The 23,615-nt window shown below is 38.6% G+C and overlaps 1 protein-coding gene across 1 annotated transcript in view; it reads right to left on the minus strand.

The window, feature by feature from the left end:
* DIAPH2 (diaphanous related formin 2) overlaps window positions 1–22,526 on the minus strand; it is a 248,566-nt gene extending 226,040 nt beyond the window's left edge. Inside the window, exons 1-3 of the mRNA XM_086470539.1 lie at window positions 22,355–22,526; window positions 3,484–3,516; window positions 922–1,098 (exon numbers count right to left, since the gene is read on the minus strand). Coding sequence (XP_086326665.1) covers window positions 922–1,098; window positions 3,484–3,516; window positions 22,355–22,474 — 330 coding nt within the window. The 5' untranslated portion in view covers window positions 22,475–22,526. The remainder of the gene's footprint in view (window positions 1–921; window positions 1,099–3,483; window positions 3,517–22,354) is intronic.
* Between the last annotated feature and the right edge of the window lie 1,089 nt (window positions 22,527–23,615).

Genomic DNA, 23,615 nt, shown 5'->3' on the forward strand with positions numbered 1-23,615 from the left:
CAAAGTACTTCAGATTAGCAGACCACTAAATGTTACTGTAGTGACTTATTAGCTACCAGCTTATTCAAAGAATTATGAGTCTCTGGAAGGCAGATCTATTGTCTGTTTCAATTAACATGACTTGGAAAATTTAAAAATTTATCCCTTAATCCAACATGCAAATCAAGGAAGTACTGATTAACAGTTATCCAGTCTTTCAAAAGAAATTCACAACTTCATTGAACAGAGTAGTTACACAACGGAATGGGACAGTTCTTTGGCCACAGTGACTATACGGAAGTTTACAACAATTTTAAAGAATGATACAGAAAACAGCATTTTTAACAATACTCGAAACACTGCATTTCCTGATACTTCATGTATCTACACCAATGTGCACGGCAGAACTAATACACACCTACTTCAAAAGTTTGTTTCTGTTTTACTAATAGAAAAGCTTCCTTGTGAGTAGACTGCAAACCTTGACAAGTGACTCTACATATAGATTCACAAGACATACAAAACCTCAGTCTTCTACACATTAAGATTTTATTAATGGAAATTACTGTTTTCCAAAGGTATTTGCTTAAGTTTATTAAAAACTATCCTTCAACAGCAGTATCTAACTACTGCAACAAAGGTCTACAGAGGTTAGCTTAATGAAGCAATCAACAGCTTGGGATTTTTACTTTTGTCTTTATGCCTTTGTTTTCTCTGCAGAAGTAAACCAAGTAATTTAAACATATATAATACTAGGATTCTATGAGTGACTCAACTGTTTATGTGCCAATTGAGACAGGTCTATCAGGTCTATGCTATGTTACACCATCCCAAGTAGTTAATACTTCCAAAATTACAACATTTGAAAATCACTACTACATCACACACGCCAACATGAAAACAAATTAAAACCTCATAAAACTATGTAGTACATCATCTTACCATCATTTTTTCAAAGAGATCCATAACTTCTTTTTCTGATAAGTTCATGCAACGCTCATCAACAAGTGCCTGGGCAAGTGGGATTTCACTTATAGAAGGTTGAGAATCAATAGGATGCTGAATGAGAGGTTTCTCTTTTTTCACTGCTGATTTTCTGAAGCTTGTTATTCTGTCACGCTGCAAAGACATCCATTTAAAAATAAGTAGAAATAGAAATATAGGAAAGAAGCATAATTACATGGCAGTAATACACACATTTTTAGTTAATCCAAGCAGCAGAGTTAAAACTCAAATTGAACTGTAAGTAAAAATACTCTAACATTCAGAGATTACTTTTCATAGAAAGACAACAACATTTAAGGTAAATTCATGACAGGTCTCATGCAAAAGGGATATAACTATCTCTCACAGTTTCAAAAGCATACCATCTATGTTAAACTCTTAGCATTTCAAAACTCTGAGTTCATCTTCTCACATTACTCCCTAATTATCCTGATAGTGAATAAATATGGTACCACAAAGGTAATGTCCAAGCGTTCCTTCACCTGAAGAGCTATAAGTCTTTGGAGGACAACTGAAAAAGCCAGCGTTGGGAAGGAGGTACTCACAAGTTCATCAGGCTTATTAAAAAGTCCTGCTAAAGTAAAATAAAGTTTGTAGAGGAATTAATGCTCGAAGTATAGTTCACAATTCCTTGAAGTGTTTTTTGAGTACGGACTCCTGAAATTAGTGCATAATTTTAAAAAGCCAGGTAACGGATTACTCACGAAGCAGCCATCCATAGTTAAATACACATAACAGACATTAGTGAAAGCACATCATACAGTCTGCAACGACATTTCACTGGTTAAGGCTGACTTGGTTTATGCCTTACACCAAACCCCCCCGCCTTTTTTTTTTTTTTTAAGCATGCTTGCTCAGTTAATTTGTTAATATTGGAAACAACCAACAAGAGCACCTTCCTTATAAGGCCATTTATTACTATATTATTAATATATAACTATTCTGAATACAATCAGAATTTTTTTATTTAATAATACTCTTTAACTATATATATGTTCATTTTGAGAACATTATGTCTATAGCAATTTTTCTAAAGTAACTCTTTACATCAACAAATACTAGTGTATTTGTTTCAGGCACTGAACAGCCTTATGAAGACGTGCTTTCATCTAATAGCAGCTTATGTAGGGTTACCAGTATCATTCATAGCAGCTATTGCAATCTCTACAAAGACATGTAAACCAAAATATATATTTTCTATAACTAAACAACTTCTGTGAGGTGTGAAAAGTTTAATGGAGTATTTCATTTGTATAGAATTTGGATTCATTTTAGACTAGGCCAGTCAGGAGTGGAAAAGTTTGACCAAGTGCTGTGGAATACGGGGAATAAAGGTTCCTTCTTTTTTTCGTTGTTGTTTTGTTTTGGGTTTCTTTTGTTGTTTTTTGAGATCCTACAAATTTTTGAAGGAAAGTATCCCTAGATAAGCTGCATGCCCTTTGACTTTTTTTGGAGGTTTTCTTTGTTTGTCTGTGTTTTGGAGGGGAGAGGGGTTGGGTTTGGGTTTTCCTTCTTCCTTAGGAGTCTTACATTTGTGGACAGAAACACATTACCTACAAGGATACTGTTAACGTCTTTAACAAGACAAGAATATTATTTTAATCCCATTTTTTTTCCTTATTAGAATAGTTTACAATACCTTTTTTGAAACTAAAATTACGGCATAGCCTATTGAAAAGGCCAAAGTAACGACATAATGCCTGACACGCAGTATCCAAAATCAGCCAATATACATCAAACGCAGTTTTACTCTTCACTTACATTAAAAGTCCCATGCAGCAGTCACAAAAAACACATTTAAGATCCATTTCACCATACTGCGATCTGTTTAAAGTATACCTTATTAACAACAAATTTGTTTAATCAGATTGCAATGGTGAGATCACCTTAAAGCCATAAATTAATCTTCTACATGATCACTAGGTACAATTTCTTCATTTCATATAAGTGATGATTAACTAAGTGGCCAGTGTAGTTTAACTATTATATACAGTAAATAAAATTTTATAATTTTACTGAAACAAATTTTGGTATGTTTCTGTAAAAATACTTTGCAACAGGTTTCAAAGTATTCAGAACTACAAAGTTAGTGCTACTAAATACAAATTTGTTGTCTGATATACAGTACATGCTTATTACCCAAAGTGATTCCACTTGAATCACGTGGCAACTAACTTTTAAGAACCACTGCAGATCCTTTACTGTTAAAAAGAAAGTCAAGAGAAATGACACTTGAACTGTTGAATAACAGTTTCAACATATCCACAGCATTACTAAAGTATTTAGAATGCAGTTAAAGAAGCTTCTCCAAATAGATATCACCAATTAGTCTTCTTCAACTGAAGTTACAAATTAAGATCTTCAGGAATAGTAACTCAATTTTCCAAAATCTAATGCCTAATATCCTTATAAGAACATGTTACATTGTCCACAACATTTAGTAAAACAGCATGCAGCGTGGAGTTACCATTGCAAATTAAGATGTTACAAAGACCTTACCACATCATCTGCCAAAGTTTTTATTTGAATATTCTATTAAAAAAAAACACACACACATAAATCAAAGAAAAAGTGTTATCTACTGTTTCAGAATAAAGAAGTCTATATTTCATGTATTCTAACATTAAAAAGCACTTCAAATTTCAGTAAGTGTTCTAACAAAACTGCAGCTAAATCAGTTCACCTTGTCTTCTATTTAACTAATGAACCCAAAACCTGTATAGCTCTAGCACCCCCACTATTTCACAAAAATACAGTAAGACCTCTTTAGAAATTTTCCAAATCAAACATGGACTACTGGGCTTCAAACGGAGCCAGCAGATTGCTATATGACATTCTCAGTTTTGACAGAGTTTTTGAGACTCAGAGTTGAGGAGAATTTCCTGTGCCCTAGCTTCTTGAGCCTTCTGCCAATTTCTCCTTAACACCAAGTAATGGGAACTGATAGATTTAACTGGTTAAAGCCAGTGTATTGATGATGCACAAACCAGTCACTACGATCTCTCCCTCCCTACTACCCTCTCACTTTTTCCTTAACAGCAGTAAATTCCTGCTGACAAAGATCACCAACATTACATTTTCATCCATGGCCAAAAAAAAAAAAAAATCAATTTGTATTGCATACCAATATCAATAACCATATCAAGGAAGCATTCTATTAATAAACATTGCTCAATTTACACCAAGCAGTCATGAACAGGTAATTAAGGCCTAGAATTTTGGGGAGGTGGGGGGTAGGGGTGTATCCAAGACAAACAGAACTGTTGTATATGAATAAGTGTGGTAGTTGATCCATAATGACACAGTGCTGCAAGTCACTCGTTAGGAAACAGTGACCCTAATTTCTTGGGCAGAAAGGTTATAGCTTCTTTGGTTATGCTCTCACCAGCTGAAATGATTAAGGTGCTTCTCTAGTCAACATCCCATACCACTCTGTATTGTTAACACAGTGGATGAGTTCAACATTACTGGAAATGAACCTGTAACTGTTCAACATACACCACATAGCATTTTACTTCCTCTCAGTGGAACATATTAATACACCATGCTCCTTCTAATTCTACTCTCTGTCTCTTGGCTTCAGTTGTCAATATTGCATTTCTGAAACAAATAAACTTGCAAGACCATACAAATAGTGGAGGAGGCATCAAGGTGGAAAGGAGGGGCGATGTACTCACACTTTAACAGTGTAACGAAGATAAGCATTCAGAGTATCCAGGACACTGGGGTGGACTGACCCTGGCTGGCGGGTCAGTCCCCACCCAGCCCCTTGCAGAGCAAGAAGAACTCAGCCCTCACCACCAGCCGACCAATACCTACCCCTGAGCAACTGCTACTTCAGAAAAAAAAAAACCCTCCCCACCCTGCCACCCATGGTTTTATTGCTGAGCATGATGTTATACGGTATGGAATATCTCTTTGATCAGTTTGGGTCAGCTGTCCTGGCCGTGTCCCCTCCCAACCTTCGGCCCACCCCTGGCAGGGTGGGGAGGTAGCATGCTAAGAAACAGTAAGCTTTGACACTAGGTAAGTGCTGTTCAGCAAAAGCTAACACACCAGTGTTTTATCAACACTGTTTTGGTCACAAATCTAGAACACAGCACCACATGGGCTGCTATGAAGAGCATGAACTCCATCCTAGCCTGACGCAGTACAGACAGCTAGGATAAAAATATTTTTCTCTTACTACTCCAGATGTTGACACCAACCTTTCAGCTTCCTAACTGCCGTATCTCAAACATCTTCCTTTCAGCTACACCTCTCCTGTATTTTCATTACCTGGACTTAGTATGCACATAAAAGAGGACATTATACTCTAATCTTCAAATCAAAACTAAGGTGTCCTTTCCCTGGTAAATGGACCTTTTCTTTTAATGGAGATTATTGAGCAAGAAGTCCAAATGAAGTAAAGCCTAACCATTACTTCAACCCAGAGACAGGTATGTAAGCAAGAAGTTCTAAAACTCTGTATCTGTCTTAGCAGTCACTTGTACTAGGAATATTTTTTTTTTTTCCCCTTTCTCATTTAAGTACTGTCAATCTCTCCCAGAACTTGAAACAGGATAATCTGCTCCATCTCTAAGTTTATATTTATTGCATTTGTCACTCAAATTCCTCTCGGCAAAATACAGAATACTAAAGCAAGATACCACACAGCATTTTTTCAGACAGCTCAAGCGCACTTCCCAGATCTCCTTATGGTGCATAAACTACACTGCTGCCAGTAGCTACTCAAGATAAGCAACTTATTTAACAGGTAGAAGAGAAACCACAAGTAGCTGGAGGCACAGGCAAGGTAGTTATGTACCTGCAGACTCTCACTGACACATAATTTTGACAGTCCCTTACACTAACCAGGGAATCACGCTTCCAGTCTGATTTAAGAACATAAATCAAAAGTAGTTTCCCTCCCCAGCAGTTTTTGTAGTCAGTCCTCTAGCATTACTCTTTCAGCCATCTATAATACAGCCAGAGCACCACAAGATTAAAAGAAACCCTTTCCCAGCTTGTTAACAACACTAACTCCCCGATTCTAGAAGCAGCCCAACGGCAAAGGCTTTTCAAAAAACCTCTGTAATAAGATATTAGCAGATAAGGGCTATCAAATTCACATATATAAACACAATTTAAGACAGCAGCATATCACCTCTCTCTCCTAGTTTTGAATATCAACACAAACCATGGAACTTCATCAACTCTTATATCAAAGAACTATTTCCTACTGATTTACTTAGTTCTTCACTTTGAAGACTTGACAGAGCTTCTCCCTTTTGAACATAGTCTTTCCAATCCATCAATAGTTAAAAATATCATTTTCTATTTACTCCTCACAATTTCAGTTTAGTCTAAGTATCCCACTACTTGCATAAGTACTGCAGATGATGACAATATGACACACAAAAATCATAGCATATACTAATGCAACTACATCACATTACTATCTTAAAAGCTCAGTCTCAGCCATGCTATTGGTCATATGAATCACAGAATGGTTTGGGTTGGAAGGGACCTCAAAGATCATCCCGTTCCAATACCCTGCCATGGCAGTGACACCTCCCACTAAAGCAGGTTGCTCAAGGCTCCATCCTACCCGGTCTGGAACACTGCGGGAGGGAGGGAGGGAGGGAATCCCAGAGGAATTGAAGTCTTGTACACAAAAACAGTAGACAGATTTTCACTGCAGTCACTACATTTATTGGTATAAAAATCACTGTTTTCTCATCCAAGCTCAGTTCAGGCTACTGCTGTGCAAATGTCAATGTTGAAAGAATTAAACAACTTGAGGTGAGTGCATTAACTTTTAACGCAGAACTCACTATGAGATTACTTTTTTAAAAATCTTTTTCTAACTTATGTATTAAGAAAACCTTCCAAATCACTTGACCTGGCCATGAGTTGTAAATTAAGGTGCATTTACGTGGGCTGATTGACCATTCCATTACATTTCAGTATTACTTTGCCACATACTTAATTGTTACACTTAAGACTCTCACTTCCACCACAAAAATAAAATCAAAAGCAACTCACGTTTACCACAGGTATGACAACACAATGATCAGCTGGGTAACTTCTAAACGTAACAGCAATTTTCACTGCACTGCACACTGCTCAGACAAATCATGGTGTGCAGCAACACCCAGTTCTGCACATAGGCTACAACTTTACGTAACAACTCCAACTGCTACTACCAATCCTAATTTTCTAAGGGTAACAAACAGACACTTGACCTTCTCTTAACCTTTTTGGGTTTTAACCTAAGATTATATGACTGTTTTCTAAAATTTACCTGGACTTCAACACCTTCAAAAGCCATTGTAAAACTTCACTCAAGGTTAAGTGTTTTTTAACTGGCTGCAAATAAATTTGCATACAACCAGGAAGGGAATAACTTCCCATATGAATACCTGAACCAAGGGAGTTTAAAGGGACAAACCCCAAAACTGGTTAATATCTGAAGTACAAAAAGTTGTGTGCAACTCAAGTCTAGGTCTTACAGCCACTAAACAGAATTCACTCCTGCAACCTCTGTTCTTCAGTACAGAGAATGAGTAATGTTCCCATTAGACAATTCAACCATCTGTTAACATACTCAATTTTGTAATTAAATGTAAAAAGGTATCTAGGAAATTGTGAAAAGATACCCAAGTCACATTAGCTGATGTGCAGAAACTAAAACTGCACACTCATTTAGGACTTTCAAGATCTTTCTCCATGACAAAGTACACCTGTCATTACTAATTAAATTAGTAAAAGTATAATTCACGAAATGGTTGCTTTATAGTAATTTTTTTGTACTTCAAGAAGCATTCACCGTGCTTTCAAAAAGAACTTGAAATTATTTGTAATCTATCTGGTATATCAAAGATACTTGAAGTAAGGAACACTAATAGTTTCGTTCTGTGGTTGTACATTTCCATTTGGTCTATGTGACACTCCATGGAAAATTCTGCTTTACTTTGCTTTGCAGTGTTCACTTCACAATTTTTTTTTTAATACACATTATTTAAATCATTAAACTAAGGCTCAATCTGTAACCTAAATACGAAGGTAAACATTCCCTGGGGCACTACAAAGTGAGACTAAGGAGCATGTGAACACCTTACACCAGGCTGCCAAAATGAAGCTGGAAAGTTCTTCCTGTTGACAGCACAGTCAGTGCTCTCAGACTGGAGGACAGCAGCCATCTTCCCAACCAGGAAGCTGCTTGGTTTTCCCCAAGTACTCTTTTCTTCCCCAGAAGACTGACCATCCAGGAATGAGCCATACCAGCAAAAGTTGTCAAACAACGCCTCACACTAAATAAAGCTAGAGGGTCACCCAAGTTGGTAATTATTAACAGCAGAGGGCACCAACTCATTAATCATAGTGCTGGGAGACAAAGTGCCTCAGCACTGCTCCCAAACAGGAGGGAAGGGAAAAGAGGGCAGAGGCGCGTTAATCATACCGGACACTCGCCCTCACAAATGCCATTGTCTGATCCTCAAAGCATGAGGGAAAGGGGCACCTCCACACTGTGCCTCTGCGCAAGGGGAACAGAGAGATCCTAGGCAGCAGTCTGGTTGACTAGAAATGGAGGTTGAGAGAAACTGAACCAGCTTCCTCATTTTTGTCCAATTGGCAGAACACATGACACTCCAAAAGCAAATGAACTCTTCAAAAAACTGCATTTTTCCAGAAGAGTTCAGAGAAGCCCTTACCAAAAAGCAATTTGATTCCAAAGTTGGAAAAAAAAAAAAAACCTGTAAACACATGTAGATAGCCTTAATTTCAACAATTTTGTAACTGAAGATACAAAGGAGTCAAGAAACACAATTCTACTAACATTTTTTTTATTTGTAAATAAAAAGCTCAAACTGCCATCACCATTTTGAAAAGTTTGTTAAATAATTTATTGGTGTTCATTGACAAATAAGCTTTAAAGATCAGAGAAAAACCAAAAGCTTCTTCCGAAAGCTGCAGTTCCACATCAGTCTAAGCCAATAAAATTGCTGGTTGTGAGACAAAAGGGCAAGGGTGGCACCGGGACAGTCAGCAGTCAGATCAGCTCAGACTACTGCAGAAACAATTTTGGAAAGCCTATTGGAAGGGCCAGTTTTCACATTAGACAGTACAGAGGCAAATAAAGTAAGTTTAGCAGTAGCTATGGAAAATGCCAAGAGTCCATCAAGTCTCTGCACCAACTATACCAGATAAGTTATCATCCCACTAAAGCAGCACAGGATCAGAGTTTATAACAGTCATGCTCCATAACTGGCGAGTTCTTTTTAAAGGTCTATGTACAGCCAGGATTTGTTTCTTATTTTGATATCTAGTAAGCATAAAAGACAGGTTTTCCTTTGAGCATCTTGGAAAGATGTCTTGTGACAGTATAACTTGCTTTTCATTACAGATGAATGAACTGTCTCTCTTCAGGATGTTCTACAGCTTTTAAATTCCTCACTCAAAACTGTTGAGCAATAGTTTGCTAGTTAAAACTTTTACAAGTTAGACTTTTGAAAGAGCCAAGTCATAATTCCATTCATAAATGTCACACAAACAAGTATTGCAATACTGCTTTTATGAAGTGCACACTAGCCTCAATATGCAGGTTTAATGTTCTAAGAGATACTTAACTAATCAAGATTTTTAGAAAGGTTTACATGGCAAATCCTGCCCTTACAATAAAGACTTAAAACCTTTTCTTTTAGTTTGAACCTTCTGGTTTTATTCGAAGTTCTACTCACTGGTTTTAGTATTCAATTTAGAAATGCATGTGGCATTTCAACAGAATGTTTTATAGGAGACATCTGGGAAAAAAAAAAAAAAAAAAAAAAGAGAGACAAGAAAAACAACAATGGCAACTCTCACAAGCAGTAAGTAGGTACACAACTCCACGGCTACATGTCCTTAAGGCCCCAAAAGGTATAATTAAGAATCTCCCACTTTAAGGATTCTGGGCAGCATGGCCAATTTCTATAAAACAAGTGTAGCAACAGAAACTGATACAGAGTTTCTGCCTCCAGGAAGACCTGACACATTACATGCAGTGTCCCAGTTGCACTAGAACAGGTGAGTATTTGCATAAAGTAAAGGAGGAAGTCGCATTTCACACTATGAAGACAGCACACGGGACCGACCACTGGTCAGCAGCGTAAATGGGGAAAACAAGCAAGGGAATTCTACTTCTTCACGTACTTGAATCATCAGGCTAACACTGTTGCTATACACTGTTGCAACATACTTTTGGGGGGGAGGGGGGGGGGGCCACTGCCAAACTAGCATTGCATTTATTTTGGGCTTAAATACTTTCAAATATAATAATTTTGCTAATGGATACTTCAATGGTCTTTCTTGAAGAATGCTGTATTTAATAAAAAATACAGTTCAGATAGTTCAGTACCAATTACATTTCGTGCTTTGCTTGATAAGAAAGCTTATTTCAAAAAAGCTTCCTTTAGTAAAATGCTAGTAGATTACAAGTGCATTGGAAGAATTTCAAAAATCCTTTGATACACCTATGTAGCTTTCTATACACATATTTGGTGCCTGTAAAAAGTGCCAGATATACCTTATTAGACAAGAACCCATCTGCCCAAGTGGTTGCTATTGTACCGATATAGGACAGGATTTCTTGTAAGTATCAGCACATTCTGTTTAGCGCATCTACAGCACGCAAATCAGTACATCTGGAAGAAAATTAGAATCAGTGCCTCTTCCTAGAAAAATAGACTGAGATCACTTACTAAACTAGCCACTCAAATAATCATTGGATCAACTTCCAGGGTTTCATTAAAAATGAACGCAGAACAGCTCCTAGTACAGTAAATGGATGGCTGAGCTGCTCACTCCACTGGCTGCATACCTGCGGCTGCTCTGCCAAGTGGGCTGTCAGTAGCATAGTCAGCCCTGTACCTCTGCTGCTCGTTTTTCAAATACTCAATTGTTTGAATTCTGAATTTTGAGTTTTTAGGGAACTTGGCTTTTGCTTTTTTGGTATAATATTGTTGTGAAGTGCTTTTGAAACATCCTAGAACAGCTAAACTGGAAAAACTATGTCAAAACAATTCTTGACATAGTAAGTGCAGACTTTATCTCAATTTTATGCTTAGATTCAAGCAGCGGATTTCATCTCTTTGCTTTCAATGTAGCAGCAGAACAAAGGCAATTTTGCTAGATAGCAATACTTGATGTACATCAAATTGCTGTTCATCTTCGTTCCTTGGTCTGGGCTGTCCTGGGTGCAAGTGGCTGATCTTTCCATTCAGACACATTGTGGAGCTGCTCAGACTGAGTGAAAGGTATTATAAAGCTACTGAGTTTGGTCAATAAAGTATAGTGAGAATAGGCCTCCTCCTTTTATACCTCAATTACTAAAGAGACACCTTTTTATTGTGACAAGGTTCATCTTCATTCTTACTGAAATGCAATCTTAGTTTATTTTCACCCTTTCACAGGCAGGCACAGCCCTTTTAACTACAATTACATGCTTTGAACCTGGGACTAATCTTTTGTTGAGACCTAGGTTTTTCTTTCAAGATGAGAAATGACCAGTTACCTTGACAGTGAGAGACTACTTTTTTTAATCATTCTGAAAAACTATGCAGAAACTGTTCTGAGAAAGTGATTTCAGAAAATTCTTCAGTACTTTTGCACAATTTTTTCTTTCATTCCTGCTTACTTGCTTCCTATTTCACAGTGCATGCAAGTATAGCCTAATACCATATACAACTGACAGGCTCAACTTTTATATACTTTCCTTCTTGTTATACACAGAGAGAGTTCTGGGAAGATTCTCAACTCAGCATGCTGTTGGTTTCATAGAACACCTCTTTCTCTTGTGGGTACAGTAAACACTGAAATAAGTGTCACAGTTCATGTGACCTCCTCTGCTACCATTTGAGGAGAGGGTAAAACTGGTAGAACATATCTGTTGGGAGAGCACAGATATACTTAAAGAGGCAGATCCACAGCAAGGTGCAAAAGCTGACAGGAAGTCTATACTGTGAAGAGCTTCACTGGATACTGAAAATGGAGTATTTTACCTTTGATAGACTTTGAGGAAGTAAGGACATGTATTTGCTTTGTTGGGTTGTTTCTTAAATAGTAAGAAAATCACCACAAAATCCAAACAACCAAAACACAGCCCACAAAGGAACTGGCAGTGGAAGGGATGCAGTGAGCCAAAGCAGCAGGAATTACTTATGAACATTATTCATTTTGTCTGTACCCAGCAGTCTTGGAACATATGGTCACAGGGATCATGTCAACAACTTCTTAGAATAATATTGTCTGTCTTCCAAGACACAGACTTCCTAGCAAAGAGCAAGTATTTGATCCCTACATTAAAAAAAAAAAAAAAAAAAAAAAAAAAAAAAAAGTGAATGGTAAAGTTACTTTTTTCTCCCCTAATAAGAAAAAATGTGATACTAAAACTTGGAAAAAATACACAATGCTGCTGCCATAGCAAGGAACTTCAGCTTTTCCTTGAGGCACAGAAATTCTAGATAGAGTAATTTCTGCGGGCATGGACCACAATGTAACTCAATAGTCAAAGCACATTGAGCTAAACTGAATTTATAGCTGTTGTGATACACACAAGGGCTTTCTGTTCCTTTGCGTATTCTTTCCTGTTTATAACAGCTTCTTAGGAAGATTATTTGTCCTTCAGGGAAGTAGGAAATGAAGGTGCATGTGAATAGGGAGGAATTATATTGTACATAATAATGAGGAAGCCAATAGTATTATTTGACTTCAGTACAGGTGAAACTCCCTGTTGAGAAGTAACAGAAATTCATGAGGATTACAGATGCTTGTAACAGGTCATGGAGAATCTGTTATCTTTTGCTAAAGGAGAGAGTAAGCAAAAAAGACGGTTTATCAAAATACTGGTGTGGTATGTGCTTAGGCTACCCATGAACACGCACATGAATTTTATGAAGGTTTTCTCATAAATTCACAAAACAATTGTTTTTAAATACAAAATGTTAACTGATGGGATTACTGCTTATCTTGTAAATCATTCAGGAATTAGTTTGAATCACAGAATACTGCAAATTAACTTTAATGGATTTAGGAAAACTGTCTTATCCATCCAAGCTTTATCCGAAGCTCAAATGTGAATGTGCATTTGTAAAATATGAAAATGAAAAATGTGTATCTGGTTTATGGATTGAAACTTTACCAAAGCTTACTACTGTACTCTTTACCTATCTAGCCTGGGAATGCCTCCATCAAACTGTAAATAAACTTAAGAATGAAAAATGAAACTGCATTCCTGGAAGATGGTAGAACAATAAAGAATGGAGGACTGTAAAGGTTAGACCGACTACAGCGGACATTGCTTGGCACATTTCTAGCTCAGCCAAGAAATTGTGTGCTGAATCAAAAGGAGTTTCCTCACCTCACTTTTTTCTGTCGATGAGAATAAAGCAGTGGAAGATCCAAGAGTCACAGAGGAGTGGAAAGGAGGAACCGAAGCAGATCTAGTAAACTGTATTGCCTGGGAGCAACAGCTCTTGCTGCCCCATTATACAGTAAGAACGGGGGAAAAAAAAAAAAAAAAGAAAAAAGAATCTGGTTGCGTAAGAATTAAGACTGGCAGCAGTACCAGAAATAAAGCACTGTATTTACACCAAAGTCAGGATAAAATCAGTTACTAGGTGCTTCAGTGCTGAAGATCTGGTTGTAACTTCTCTGTCAAGTACCTTCTACTAATCTGTCATATTCATTAGTTTGAGCAATCTGTGAGTGGCTAAGGCTTTTATAAGCAAAGACTTCCAATGATTATGAAAACAGCTCTTATTGTATGTAAGTTTTACTTCAATGTATACAAAATTAGATAGAAATGCTACAATATGGCTTACAAAGAGGGACAGAAACAGACTGAAGGATCTCAGTTAATTTGAGTTCATGTGCTAACTTTGAAGTTGGCCAGCTGACACAGGTTTACCCTTTGAATTTCAGATTTTTTTATTTAAATCTCTTGTTTTAATGTACCCTCTAAATGTGGCTGGTACAAAAATTAAAATTTACATGGCATCAGTGTATATGCTTAGCTTGCCTTCTTTATGCAAATACTTACCTATTCTAATGCAACTGGAACACCCCGTGTAACTACCTCAACTATGAATAACTGTTCTCATCTCCTCATGCACAATTACAAATGCAAACATCCAGCACAGTTCTATTATGAAGCCACAGTACTTTAGAAGTTATTTCAATTTTATAGGTATAAAAATAATTCACAGCAGGAGAATAGGAAGAACCAAAATGTAGATAGGAAAGCAGGAAGCTCTCTATACTGTACAAGAACTAACTACTTGTATCTGCTGTTAGGAGTCGATTCTGATTAATCTCATGTAGCTTAGTATTTGTTCCTCACAAAGCTACATCCATTAAAAAAAAAAATCCACAGGCATCTTTAAAGTTCATATTCTAACCATCGTTAGCTTCTACCATATCAAGAAAGAATAATAGACTGCAGAACTAACATTTTTCCTGACCAAAGTACTTGTGTCTTGTTCAACCATCCCTGAGACACCAACATGAATGTATCCAGAGCCACTTGTAAGCACATAACTAACTAGCTGTGACAAACAGGTATATCCTGCAGAACATTTAAGGTCTGTGGTTATCTCCTCTCACGTTCATGCCTAAATATGCATTATGATGCATTTTTGTTTATGTGATCCCATACAGGACAAAGTTATTAACATTTGACTAGCTAACCCCTGAACAAAGAAACAGGAAAGAATGGGCCTGTGTACCTTCAAGCCAACTTGCATCCATCAGTACCTTTACTGCAATTCCCTTGGCCTATGTAACCTAAAAATCACAGTTGCTGCTTTAGTGGCTGTGCAGCTACAGCCCTGTAGGTCCAAGTGTTGGCTTTCTATAGTATTATTCCCCGACTGTCTCAACTTCTTTTATTTAGAAATTTGTTCTGAACTATGAGGTAGCACCACTCTGAAAGTTTCACGTTCCTCAAGCAAGTTCTACTGTATTTATTCTCACATAAAAGCATAAACTAAATATGTTAATTTGGTTTTTTTATAAAGAAGAAATAATACTTCATATTTCCACTACAATTAGGAGACTAGTAAGAGTATGTATGTTAAAAATATATATACACACAAAAAAATCACCAAGGAATAGAAGGCAGGATTCTTTCCAATTATGGTTTTTTTTAATCAGTTGGTGCCATTTACACTTACATTTTACACTTTCAAAACAAGTTTAAACACACTTCACTGTTATGAAGTATAAATTAAAAACATTTTTCAGTCATAAAAACATTTTTCCATCTTTGATGTCCTCTATATCTGATAAAACTATGCAAAGAACACTTACAAGCATCGAACATGTATCACATTTTCAGCATACCTAACACTTTCTCCAATTAATTACTCTGAGGATTACTAAAAGGACCAAAAATGGAACTTTACAAGAAAACCACCTGTCACATGCATCACCTTGAACTTCCTCTTCTCCCACTCTCCCCTCGAACAGTCTGAAATTAATACAAAAATTCAGTTTCCTGTTTACACGGGAAGAGCCCCTATCTATTAGAAACTCCTAAGAACATTTTTGGTTTATGTAAGAGGTGTGGTGATATTACAGTATGCACTACACCTTAACACCAAATATTACCACACCCAGGTAGACTCAAGACCTTCGGCAGCTGTATCAAACCATATAACATTTCCCAAATGTGGGCTTGTTCCAGAATTGAACTTCCAAGGTATTTCTCAATTTCTATAAATCATATGAGTTTATGGTTTATATCACAATGTAAGTTAAAGCATCACTTAATTGTCATAGCAGATCCTTTTCAGATCTGCCCATGTGCATACAATGGGCTGCTTTCACACCACATCCAACTAAACAGCTATCACGAGAAGATGGCTGAAAAGCAGACTCATTCATAATTTAATAGTACTAGTGGATGAACTTAGACAAATCAATAAAAAAGAAGGAATTCTAGTGTGCCATAACACTAGTCTTACTAGTTCTAGCAAATAACCAAAGAAGAACAAATAAGAAAGGAGGATTTTCAACTGGTTCAGTTTATGGTCTTGTTTGTCCCACTACCACAGAAAAACTTGAGTCAGCAGAGCACCAAGGTGGGTATGAGGATTGCTTAAGCCCACACTGCTGCCTCAAAACTTTTCTCCAATACATTTGACAGTTAACAAGTAGAATACATTTGTTTTGCAGACTGTGTTAGTACTATTTTTGTCAAGCAAGATCCCGCTTATCTACCTATCAGGAAGTTACATTTCAAAGTGGGAAACCTAGAGGTGCTCACTCCACCAACACTGTAGGAAAAAGATACTTGATTCACAAGATCTTAAGCAAAAGATCAGTTTTATACAAGAATAACATGCAAGTTTAAGACAAGTTAACTTTATCTACCTGCAACTTCACAAATTGCTATGCAAATCTAAATAAAACCTTTCAACTGTCAATCTTCTGTCAAAATTATCTGCTCTACCACCATAGCCCTTTATAACGAAAAACTTATTTCCTCAAAAAAAAAAGTTACTAAATGATTAAATACTAAATGTAAAGAATGACCATGATAAACAAGTTGTAAGGAACTATGTAAAAACATTTTTTAGTAATTTCCTAATTTCTTGTGGTTTTAAGGTTGAACAAGTAAACCGATGAATAATAACCAACTGAAATCGTCAGTTGCTTCAGCAGCAACTGCTACCTCCTGTTCTACTTTACCTCTAAATTTGGACAGGGATGAAAAGAATTAGAGGAAAGTCACTAGCCATTATTGCTTACTTCTGAAGAGCTGCAATGGATGCAGAAAAGATTAAGTCATCTTGTAACTCACGCAACGTTTTTAAGCCTATCTTTTCCTTCTACCGGGTCATGAGCAATCACAGCATCATTAAATGATTTACAGGCTATTTGTAATACAAAACCAAACGTTCATCCTCAGTAACTTGGATATTCAGCACCACAGTGCTTAAAATCTTAGAAAACATCACTTCTGTTTGCTATGTACACTGAAATTGTCTTTCACATTGCCTAGGTGGAATCGGCTCTGTTTGCAAAGCTTCCTGTACCGTACAGAACAGCTCTACAGTTCTGTGTTACAAGCAGCAGTTCAGGAAGTTTAATTACCACAAGCAGATAGGCTTATCACCGGATCTATCACCTCATTTAAACAGCAAGGATACCAATTCGCATTAAAAGCTAAAGCATTTACCTAAACTTCAGCACCAAGCACGCCCTACTCTACCAGATTAGCAGCAGTCCCCAATCAGTATACTTTTCAGCAACAGAACAAAATTTTCCCAAGACGTTAATTTTCAGTAATGCTGCACCCTCACTAACTTCACTTGCTGGATTATCTTTACTTTGACCTAGTAAGGCCAAGAGTCTTCTACAACACAAGCATTTCAGTTCACTTCTTCCTCAAACGCTTACTTGAAGTAAGAACCTTCTGCAGGCATGCACTGATTTTACTCAGAGAAACTATGATCTCAAATGCAGTACATTTCGTTCGTTTGCCAAAAATCTCTGCTCAATCTGACTCATAGCTCACGTATGCACTATCCAAACACCTAAACAAGTCATGTGTCAAGAGCATGTTATCTCTCCACAGAAGAATGACACCAAACAACCTTAGGAGTCAAAGGTGATGGTGCAATGTAGGTCCTGTAAGCACACAGCCTATCTGACCGCGACTGATACTACTGACACATCATTTAAAGCATTCGTTAACTCCTGCACTTATATGGGTGGAGCAATGTAGCTGGGATACCCATCCTCCCAAGCACACTCAGTTTACTTCTGTTTTAAAGCTAACTGATAAAGGCTTTTATTTCACTGTTTGACACTAGTTTACGGCACATTAGTCAGAATGTTGAGTTCATAGCTTTTGATTCATCTCAAAGCTCACGGGGTTTAAAAGCCTTCCATATTAAGCATAAACAGTTTCTGCTTTTAAAACAAAGTGTGCTTACTCGATGAATCACCCAATCCACTTGCTCTCCAATTAAACAAGCTCTCCCTCACTCCTAACAATTTGTTTTTCTGTGTTGTACAACATCTTTCTCCTGATCTGCTTTCAAAGACAACACCACACTCAGAAGACAGCCCCTTTCAGAAATTTCATTTGTAGTTAAGTGGCGTGTCTATCACTGAACAACCATCACACAAACCTGAATTGAACTTGGGGGTAATGGAGCACACTTTTAGCGCTGCAGTAGCCACTATATGCACAGAAATATTTCTACTTATGCTAATACTAAGCTAACACGATGTATCATTAATCTTAACTGAAAAAAAAAAATACCCAAAAACTATTGACTTTATTAGTTTCCAGTTAGCCAGCATTGTAACAGTCAGGAAGCACCACAAATCCTGTTATAACACCTCTTTTCAAGTACTGACTCATAGAATCACAGATGTTTGAAAGGGTCTCATTCCTTCCTCAGTTTAGTCCACACTCCTGCCCAAAAAAGCAGTGTCAACATCAAATCCAAACCTGCCTGATGAAGGTTTATCCAGGTTTTCAGGTCTTGAAAGCCTCCAAGGATGGGAATTCCAGTGTCTCTGGTCAACCAATGCTTAATCATCCTTCAAATTATTTTTTCCCCTTATACTCAGTCTCCTCTCTAGTGATCTCTCCTGCTCCTTTTTACGACCTGTCTCCCATTCTTCTCCCATGAACTTATGTAAAAAGCCTGGCTTCAACTTCTCAGCTAAAAAGATTAACAACTTGATAAGACTTTGAGTTCAGCAAAGCTACAACAGCTACGTCAAATCAGACCCGATGCTTTAAAGCACTTACCGATTTACTAGGTACCCAACAGAATTATACACTTCCCATTTGATACCGAAGTGCTAAGGAGAGCAAACAACATCTAAGTTAAGCATTAACAAACACAGGAATCCCAGCAATCTCCCTGACAACCTAAATTTATTCTGTTTCCCCTAGTATAACAAGCATACTTTTAAACAAGCAAAACAAGCACACTGCCAAACCCCGTTAAGAATGTGACTGCTTATTGCCATCTCATGCCAGTCTATTCTAAGGGCTGGCATGAGATCAGATGATTGTTTGCCAAAACAATTTCATTTTTTTCTGCCCATTTCATTGTAAACAAAAATAATGATAAAACCACCAGGCACTCATTCCTACCTCCAAGTCCAGCAAAAAATGAGGAAAAAAATAAAAATTAAAAAAAAAAATTAAATCAGAGCTCTTTCAGCAGCTTTGGTGTGTCAAAGGTAGTCATAAGACAGACACTGCATTTTAGAAAAATACTCCAGTTTACACACTACTAGTATAAAAACTGTAAATAAATTCTCATTGTGCAGTTCTGTCACATTAAACTTGAATGACTCAAAATTACCTAAATCAGAAAAAAAAAAATTAGTAGTTCTAATACAGCCTATCTTCAATTATTTGTATGTGCACATTCACATCAATTATCTTACAGAAAAATACTTTAAACCATCATTTTCTTTCCTAGCTCAGACCCTCTCTTGATAGCCATCTTGCTTCCTGTCAATCAGGCATGAATCCCATTGATCAGGCTTCAGTCCTCAAGAAAAAAACAATACACAAAAAACCAACAAAACACACACACCAACGCACCAAACCACTATGCTTCTGCACGCCACCTCTTACTTTCAGATGGAGAGCATGGGGAAATGAAAAACTTGCACCTTCTTCTTCTTCTAGAATCTCCTTTCTCCCAAAATAATTATTTCAGCTTTCCCAGGTCCCTGTCATCCAGAGCCATTTTTAGTCTATCATATAAAAATCATTCCCCTAGACTTCTTCCCAATGACTTGCCTAATTTCAGCTGCTATTCCATGAACTAAAAATAAATCCTCCGTTACATGTAGTTGCATGCTCCCACCAAGCCCTTGTGCAGCACTCTACTTGATGTGTGAAACAAGATCTGGAAAAGAGACACACTCCTCTCAGCACACTGCAGAGTTCCTGACAGAGGGCAGGTTGATTCATCTAAGTCACTCTACTGAAACTTGATGAATTATAAGTTATGAAGCTGAACCAAGAAAATCTCCACACCAAACTCTGAGAAGCTTTGTATACAAACTCTGACTAACTTCACACTTGCAGAAACCATGTGGCTTCTCTTACAGAAGTCCCAAATACATCTTCATCTTATTCACATACTGAAGAGAACAGGGACGAGGTACAAGTAAGGTTACTCTCCAAGTACCTAAAGATATTGCCAGCCTCAATAGAACCAATTCCTCATTCAAAATTCAAGCCAGCAAAATTTAGTAGGATTATTCTGCTACATAATGAGTGAAGCCTTTCCCTGATAACAATCTTGTTTTTCCTTCACAAACCTATGGCAGTAATCACTAAATCTGGCTGTCCACTCACACTGCAACTTAAAACATACCTGAATCCCATCCCTTTTCTTCCTCAGAAGTAAATCCCTCTTCATGTCAGTTTTACACACCATTTGTGTAAAATCTACTTTCCCATTCAAGTCATTCACTCTTATCACCAGAGGCTAGTCACTTTATCTCAGGGCAAAACTACCTTTCAGAAGGTATCCAATTCAAGTAACATACCACTACTATGATCCATGTTGCTGCTGGACTGTGATCATCCCCTCAAGAAACAAAAGCATATGATTGCATCCGGAGTCAAATATTAACATAATTTACTTTTTTCACTAAATGTAACAAAAAACAGTCTACTTTTAGTGATTCTGGAATAACTGTAAAGAACATGCAATGGAAATAGTTGTCCTGTTCAATCCAATTTTGAGCTCATTTCACTTTGATTTTTTAAATTATGTATTTCTTTCAGAACAAAGTGTTCTCCTCTGCTAGAGCAAAATTCAAATTTGTGTCCACATATAGTGCTTCCAATAGAAGCACTTTCCTGTGTGATTTTTAAATCACTTCCCTGCAGGCATCTAGAAGCAGCCTTCCTAGCTTCTTTAGCTAAGAAAAAATAAAGGTAGTATAAACATAAACAAACACCTTGTTTATATAACGTTTATTTATATTTATGCTATGCAAGGAAGTATGAGTTTGTTTCCAATAAAACCATAAAACAAAATAAGTCACTGTATTTGGTTACCTTTTGCTAAGATATACATGGCCACTTTTAATACAAGCATATTTCCAGTTATTCAGTATTCTGGCTTTCTGTCATCCTTTTAAATAATTGTAACTTTCAGTAACTTTTCAATGCCTCATAAGTTACAAATTTAACACCTTCCTCACATGCATTCTAACTTAGCTTTCAGTGACAAAAGAAACCCCGCCATTCTCAGGCTGATCAGTCAAAGGCTCTGCTACACTATACTCCATAAAAGGAATACAAGGTGGGGCACGTACATATTGACTTAGTTTTACCACTATCTGTGAAAACCCTTGCACAGATTAAATGAAGTTTGTAACTAGCACTCTATTCAACAACAACAACCAGGTAAGTCTTAAGTGTCCACTACACTGCTGCTCTTAAAAATGCATCAGAGAACTGAGCTAAAAGGAGTTGATTCAAAGTTAAAACAAGTAAGTTTAAGTAACATAAGTAAACAATTAAAAGTAAACACTGTCATATTAACTGGTTTCGCTGCACTGCGTTTAAAAACTGAGATACAATCCAGAGCTGCTGGCTTTGAAAGGTACCCAAGTTTCAAGTTATGAGGTCTATAAGTAGAAATACCTTCTTTTAAATCAAAAAGCACAGGCGTAATGAACAAAGTCTACAGTCCTAATGAGTATTTGTGTGCTCAAAAGCATGTCAAATCTTTCAAAAAAGACTAGACAATATCCAAATTTTTATATTATTTTCACATCAATTCAGAAGTTCACTAGGGAAGCAGATCGTTTGCATCATAACCACCAATATTCTGGATGCGTCAACACAGACAGAAAAAAAGAACAACTCCGTGACCTTTCCCTCAAAAGGTGAGCAGAACAGAAGTTACACCAACAGGTCCTGCTTATAGAACAACGTTGTCACCGCACCTCTCCCCAGAGGGACAGCCCGAGCAGCGCCGAGCCCCGCCGTATCACACCCCTCACGAAGACATGGGAATTCCCGGCTCCTGCCAGCGACCACCCCCGGCGCGTTACCACAGCCAGGCCCGCAGCGCGCCGCACGCCCCCCTCCAGCTGTCACCTCCCTCTGCCAAAGAGCACCCAAAAACCGTCACGGAAGCTCACAGATTTAAAAATAAATAAATAAATAAATAAATTTTTGAAAGCCTTTAATTCCCGAAAGCCCGGCACCCCCAGACCTGGCCGCACGCCCCTCCGCCCCCCATTCTCTACTTGGGAAGCAACAAAACGACATCCGAGCCTCCTCCTCCCCCACCTCCCTCTTCGTCCACTGCCCCCCTTCCCAGCCCCACAGCTCGCTCACCAGCTTGGGTTTGTTCCGGCTCTCCTCCTCCGCGGCGCGCCCACTCCGCTTCGCGTTCATCCTGCCAGAGCTCAGGGGCTCCTCGCCGCCGCCCGCGCCCGGAGCCGCCTGACCCTCCATCCTCCCACCGGCTCTGTGTCCCGGCAGAAACCCCCTCTCTCACCGGGGCTGTACCCTCAAGGCCCCATAGGACCGACACGCACCACCGGGCGTCTCCCCGTCCCCTCCCAGCCGCAGCTGGAGCAGTTCCTGGTCCTGCTGCCCCGCCGCCTCCTCCCAATCCACCGCCTCACAGACGCCGAACGCCTCCACGCATGCGCGGCGCCCGGTCGGCGTGATCGCGCATGCGCAAGAGAGGTGCGCATGCGCCGTTCGGAGAAGCGGGGGCAGAGGTGCGCAGCCCGAAGGGCGGGAACTGAGGGGGGCTGGCGGTGCCCGGGCAGGAAATGGCGGAGCTCGGGCTTTGAGCAGGAACGCCCACTGCAAAGGTGAAGTGGGAAACAGAACTGAGCGGTTCTGGCTTCGGCAGCGCGGGGCCGGCCTCTGTAGGCGGAGTTACCCGCAGGGCTCCCGGCTGAGTCGTTCCTCAGGGTGCTGGGAGGAGGAGAGGGCGAGGCTGGTGCTTGGCCGTCTCCTTTCGAGCGGAGTTGGATGCCCTGTGGGCTGCCAGAGACCTGAGGCGGCCAGAGCCGGCTGTGGTACTACGGGCTTTCGAGAAAGCGGGACGGCCGGCGACGGCCACGGCAGGACTTGTGTCGGAGAAAAGCCTTGTCTGTAGCTGGTCTTCAAGCAGCAGCTGCTGGGCCTCGTGTGCGCAGTGCCCAGGCACTTCACATGCGGAGGGTTTCCAAAAGGTGGCTTGGGATTAAGTACACAAGGAAACCCCTGTATTGTATTTTAGAGGTAGAATTTACACAAGGTACAAGGGATAACCGTGGTATTTCAACTAAAATGGAACTATTGTTACCACAAACAGAAGACTTAAAATTGTTTCTTCTCAAATTTGAGAACTGCAGTCCCCAATATCTGAGTCATCTACATGTGCTTGTGGTTCACGACAATGAAAAATTGCTTAAACTGTTTCTGTGGATTAGAGAATCCCTTTGACTGAGCCTCACTGTATAGACTGAAGGTCTCAGCGTGGATGTATCAGTGTGGACAGTGGAAACAAGGATCACATGCCTGATTATTAGAGGGCTCATGTTGACGGATGTCTTCATATTAATACAATTGTTGCTTTAAAAAGAGAAAAAGATACATT

This window comes from Leptosomus discolor, chromosome 9 (assembly GCF_034619465.1).
Source record: "Leptosomus discolor isolate bLepDis1 chromosome 9, bLepDis1.hap2, whole genome shotgun sequence".
NCBI lineage: Eukaryota > Metazoa > Chordata > Aves > Leptosomiformes > Leptosomidae > Leptosomus > Leptosomus discolor.